The sequence below is a fragment of the Rosa rugosa genome, chromosome 5, assembly GCF_958449725.1.
Source record: "Rosa rugosa chromosome 5, drRosRugo1.1, whole genome shotgun sequence".
In the NCBI taxonomy this organism is placed as follows: Eukaryota; Viridiplantae; Streptophyta; class Magnoliopsida; order Rosales; family Rosaceae; genus Rosa; species Rosa rugosa.
The window spans coordinates 19,083,619-19,089,695 of record NC_084824.1 but is presented as its reverse complement, the minus strand read 5'-3'; the positions used below and the strand labels follow the sequence as shown (position 1 = coordinate 19,089,695).

Genomic DNA, 6,077 nt, shown 5'->3' with positions numbered 1-6,077 from the left:
GTAATGCCTTCGACCTCAATAAAATCTCGGCATTAATTATTCTAAAAAATAATTATCACCGTTATTTCCTTCTCTTCTCATTTCTTCTCTAAAAGTTTTTTTTTTTTGAAAGGTTCTTCTCTAAAAGTTAATATCTAATAAAATGTCATAAATATGAAATTTTATTAAGAAAAGCACCATATTTTTCTTCATCCTATCGGCAAAAGATTTACGGGCCGATTTACCAAAATTGAGTACAAACAAAAGTGATCTAAGAGTTTAATTTGCATCTGTTTGTTGTTCTCTTCACATTTTTGGGTTTGATGCCTATTATGGAATAGAGGTCAGAGAGTACTCTACTCAACCCTTAATCTGCATGTGTTCACTGCTCATCGCATTTTCACAGCACCCAGTAAAGGGTTCCTACGGCAACCCAATCCTAAAACAGAGAACCGATGAGGATGACTGATAACAGCCTCCAACCCACAAAGTTGTTGGAAGAAGAAAGACTACAAGTAAATAAAAGCATTGGCGGCATGCGACTACTTTTTCAACAGCCGAAATAATGTTTGCTGATACAAATTTCTAGGAAAACAACATTCTTGAGATGAAAAAGTTCAGATCATCCATTGATGGTTGGCATTCCAACATCACCCGTAACTTCAGCACGACAGCACCAACATCATCAGTTACTGAAGTTTAGAGGATTGATAAACAAGGAGTTCCAAAAGTTACATAAAATCAGCACAGAGCCAACTGCTCTCCACCAAGAGAAAATGAGCAAAATTCATGGGCTGCAAAGAAGTTAGCTGGGAACATTCACCTCCCTCGGAGTACACTGATCAAAAGACTGACCATTCTTCACAAGTGACTAGGCAGGCTTCATTCCGCTTTATATATTAGAATCTTCTCCCAAATCATTCCATCTTCCAAACCAGCACCTGGAAAAGAGACCCCTGGCTTGAGAGCTATCGGATGAATGCTGCATGTGCACTATATGGCATGAGGCCAATTTGCCAATTCACTTCTGACTAAAGTATCGGACGGGTAAAGCAGCAGGATCAAGTTCCCAACAGCCTTTAAGGCTGCCACCTTTCTCTTCTGTTAGCCGGAAAGAAGGAATGCTATGAGAAAACCTGAGAAGCTCAACCTCGGGGATAGTCATAGTTTCAGCTGATCCTCCTTTCACTTCAACTTTAAAAACTGAGTTGAAGCCATCCACACGCCTTAAAATCAGTACCTTTCTTTGCAAACCATTGTCCTCGCACACTTCGACTATATCATAGTCACAGGTTGCCAAGCCAGAACTCGAGATATCAGGAGTCCAGTTCTTATATAATGCCCAAACCTCCCCACTCTTGGGCAAGATATCAAATTCAGTTCTACTAACAGGAACTGCTTTGACTAGATGTGAAAAGGACATGGTAGAATCATAATCTTGGACTTGATTCCTTTTAACCTCAAATTTCCCACAAGAAATTGGCATCTCTTCATCACGCCACTCCATTGAATTTTCTGGTAGTGAGCTGCATTCAAGCCATGCAACCAAAATCTTCAATTTAGATTTCCTAGAATCAATCCTTTTGATCTGTCCATAGTATTTGGGCAAGCCATCTTCATCACTGTACAATGCCCAGATCTGACCAATCTCAAATTTTTGCAGGGATTTATCAGCATCGAAGTTGTAAAATTCAGGGTCTGGAACTTCAATTGACACTTCTTCATGAGCATCATGATCTTGATTAGGTTTATTATGTTCAGGCCCCAAATTTATGATCTTCGGATCGCCCTGGTGTGTAGCTACATTCCCCATCATAGGTTTCCTTATATCTGACCATCTAGAAAATAACTCACTGGTACTACTTTTCTTGTCTCTTGCTTCAATTTCCTCAGCACTAAAGAGCATAGAGGCGGGATCAAGCTCAACAGATCCTGATGGCACTCCTACTCCTTCATCACCAGTCAATTTAAAGGATGGAAGCCTGTGAGAGAACCTCAATAATTCACCTGGTGGAACTTGAAACGTGCCCTTTCCTTCTTCCACCATTTGGCAAAAAACACTCACAAAACCATTCACCTTCTCCAAGAGTGCAACACGTATTCCAACACCCTCAGCATACTCTGACAAAATTTCAACGTACTCATATTCAAACTCACGCTTACAATTGGAGTCCAGATCAGAGCACCAGTTCACATTCCAGTCCTTAAAAATGGCCCAAGTCTCTCCCTTTCTTGGATATATCTTGTAAGTATTTTTAATCTTCTCCCAAGATATCAAATGAGAGAATATCCCAATATCTTCTGTGGTGTCAGACTGGCCTTGTGTGAATTGACCACAAGAAATTGGCAAGTTTGCATTTGCCCATTTTTTCCCATTATCATCATCAGGGTCCGCCTCCAGCCAGGTTATATGCACCTTGAACTCGGGAGCGTTAAGTTTCTTAATCCTAGCATAAAATCTTGGCATCCCATTTTGATTATCATAAACAGCCCAGAGCTGCCCAACTTTAAAACATTCTTCCGTCCGGATCTTGTCAAAGTCATTGAAGTCATTTTGGGGAACAGAATACAGTGGCTCTGCAATTTTCTCATGGGAGCCTGTATCTGATGCAGAATTCTCAAGAACTTTCTCTTTACTTTCTGAACTTTTCTCACCATTCACCATCTTTTTGGCCTGAACCTTCGATGACTCTTCAAGACAAGCACTATCTTTCTGTTGCACCTTTTTCTCATCTCCTTTGGTGTTAGCCTCAGATTGGCCATTCATTTTAGATTCCTCCTCTTTAGAAGCATCCTCATTCTGTTCTTCAGTGGCACATGAGGATCCACTCCTCTTCCCCCTTTTTGATATAGGAATGTCATCATCATCACTTAAATTTTCCTTATAAGATACCTGCTGCTTACTCCGTGCAGATCTTCTAGGTTGCTCCCCGTAATATCCCTGATGAACACCATCCGTATCAACGACCACATCTTCTTCAGAGTCAGCACTGCTTTCAGAGTCACTGCTTTCACTGGCTTCTACTACACGCTTTCTGTCTCCCTTTCTGTCTCTCTTCCGGTTCACCTTTTCTGAACCAATACCAGAAGAACCACCTGCCTTCGGACCACTCTTTTGAAAAGATTCAGATTTGGGTTTTTCAGCAGTAAAGTTCCCCTGAGATTTCATTTCAACTTTGCTGAAACCACATTTTTGCTGGGGGTATGCCTGCTGATTGATGGTAGTTGGTGGTGCTTGCACATTTGTCTCATATGCAATGAAGGGCTTCTTGCAGCTTTGACAAGTAAGAGATTTGTGCAGGGCAGTTGCTCTATAATACTGGTACTTAACCTCACAAAATGGGCACATAGTCCAAAAAGTGGGCTGCTGTTGCTGCTGGTTCTGGGGATTCATGCCTGACAGATTGCTTCTGAAGTTGTGAATATTTGAATTCCAACTCGCCTTCATTGGGGGTCGATACTGCACATTTGTTTTACTAACAGAAGCCCTGCGTTTCATGTCATGCATGTTACGTTTGTCACGGTCCAAAAGTATTCTTTGTGCTTCTCCTATCAGCTTAAAAGCAGCTTCTGCACCGGAAAATTTGTTTTTGTCAGGGTGAAGTTGGAGAGCAAACTTTCTATACTGCTTCTTAATTGTCAGTTCATCTGCTTTCTGATCAATCTGAAGAATGCCATACCAGTCCATCTCATTCCCAAACAATTTCTGTTCAGCAGAGCAATGCACTTCACACACCATAAGCATCTGAGATATGTTCTCCAGATCAGGATAGAGTTGTTGTGCCTTAACACCAATCTTACGAGCCCCTGCAAAATCCTTGCTTTCCATCTTCTTCTCAGCAATCCCCTTGGCCCTAATGGCCTCTTCTTTGTTGCAATCCATCAGTAATCTGGAGAACCTGAGCTGACTCAAATTCCTCTACTAGTGCATAAAATGAAAGTAAACATTGAAACCCCAAAAGTATGCTTCCAGATAAGCATTAGCCAAACTTAGAACCAAAGCCAGTAAGAACCGACAAGAAAGGCTCAACTGTCAACGTTTTTCATACTCCCAAGTAACCCTGGCTGAGTATTGATTCCAGAGAGGCCTATTATCTACAAAGACAAGAAAGAAATGAGGTTTCAGGAAGTGTCAAGCTCCACGTTGCACACATTTAATTGGTATTAAAATAAAAGAATGACACTGTCAACTGCATTTTGCAATTTAATAGAACAATTATACGCTTACTTATGTAGTGAAAACTTAGTCGGAGGAAGGGAAGAATTAGAATCATAAAACAATAATCTCACTAATGACCGACTAACCGTTACTATATATCAGAAAACAAATCAACTAATTCCAGAAACTTATGAACCCAGCAACACAATCCACATATATTGATAAAAAGAATCAGAAACCGTCCAAAGAAAAATTAGAACAATAAATACAATTTAAATCTCCAGAATACAATCAATTGATTATCTAAAATATACACGCTATACATCAAAACAAAGAAACCATCTATAATACAACAGTATCTCTGGAACCAATTTTAAGTCCTCAATTTTTGGAGATTTTGATTCCAAACCCTATTTCTCATATTTTGAATTTTGTTTTAGAGGACAGAAAATTCATTAGATCTAACATACATACTGTGGACAAGATGATCAAAACCCCACATCGTAAGTAAAAACTTAACAAAGCTAAAAGAAAAAAGAACAAGAAAAAACAGCTAGATCCTGCCTGCCTATCCCACAATGCGGAAGACAGACTTACACCCCTAAAAGCTGCTAAAGTTTTGTATCTTAATAAAGTGTGCACACTTCATACAAAGTGATGCTTTTCAAAAACCCTGTCAACCCGATAGAACCAAAAACGGATCTCACCTACAACAAAAACAACAATTCTACTCGCCATATGCCAACTCAAAGAAAACCTCATCAACTATACGACATTGTCGAACCCCAAAACTACCAAAATAAGCTAGACTCTACTAAAACTGATGAAATTAATCCCGAAAAACACTGCAAATCTGCAAAGTGAGACGCGGCCCGAACATTAGCTGGACCAATGAATCGGTTTGAAAATAAAGTCAACTACTTTCTCCATTCAGTTCCAGACAGTATGAACTGACCATGGCCATCATTGTCACTTTGTGAACCAAACACAATACAACCAAATCCCTTAACATTCAACCATATCCAAGCAAACCCTAACTTCCCCAACACAAGAAAATAAAAAAGAAACTGAAAAAACCAATGGAATTCATGAAAATAATACAGATCAATGAAGCAGACCCATAACACCATAAGAAAAAATATAATAAACCCTAAATTCATCTGGGGTTGTTCGAATTAAAGATGAAAAATTTGGGGGCAAAAATACAAAAACACAAACTTGGGGAAGCACAAAATCGATATGGGTTCAGAAAGGGAGCGCTTACAGCAATTGGGCAATTGCGAGTAGTTGGGGCAGTCGCTTCTACGAACTTGGGGCGATTGCGACTATGAACTGGGGCAATTGCACATTTAGGGCAGAAATGCAAATGGGAAATTCATTCCTCAATTTGGGTTTATTGTAAACTGTGTTGTAATTTCTTGCAACTTTTGGGGCTTTTGTTTGTTACTTTTGCCCAGCAAATTTTGTTAATTCCCACGTTGAGACCCTTCGTTTAAATATGTTGTGGATCATAGCACCGTCAAGCCACAATGACCAAAATTCTTATTATGAATTATTACCCAATTCTGTCACGTCTTCATTATATACACGTAGTGGATTGGTTCATATGATATGTACTTATTTTTGATTGGTTTCATTAATATATTCAAGTCATATTATTGGTTCATTTTTGGTTAAATGTGTTGTACACATAAGAACACGGTCAAACTACAATGGTCAAAATTCTTATTATGAATTATTAACGAAATTTGTCACATTAGGAAAATTATTCTAAGGTCCCGGACCTTTGTACACTTGGTAATTTGGGTTAACGTTACTGATCCATATGACATGTTTCTATTCCTAATAGATTTCCTTAATAAATTCGAGTCGTGTAATTGACTCGAACCACAACATGACAATGCCCCGTGTGTTAGTCCAGGACTATAGAATAACCACT

The 6,077-nt window shown here is 39.2% G+C and overlaps 1 protein-coding gene across 1 annotated transcript; it reads right to left on the bottom strand.

The window, feature by feature from the left end:
• Nucleotides 1-489: 489 nt before the first annotated feature.
• Nucleotides 490-5,555, bottom strand: LOC133708034 (uncharacterized). Its single transcript, XM_062133485.1, has 2 exons — nt 5,403-5,555; nt 490-4,074 (listed from the first exon to the last, which is right to left on the bottom strand). The coding sequence occupies exon 2, from the start codon at nt 3,860-3,862 to the stop codon at nt 1,001-1,003; it is 2,862 nt and encodes a 953-aa protein (XP_061989469.1). The 5' UTR covers nt 3,863-4,074; nt 5,403-5,555; the 3' UTR covers nt 490-1,000.
• Between the last annotated feature and the right edge of the window lie 522 nt (nt 5,556-6,077).

What these genes read in the sequence shown, in the direction of transcription:
- LOC133708034 (XM_062133485.1), bottom strand. Translation starts at nt 3,862, where the DNA reads ATGGATTGCAACAAAGAAGAGGCCATTAGGGCCAAGGGGATTGCTGAG.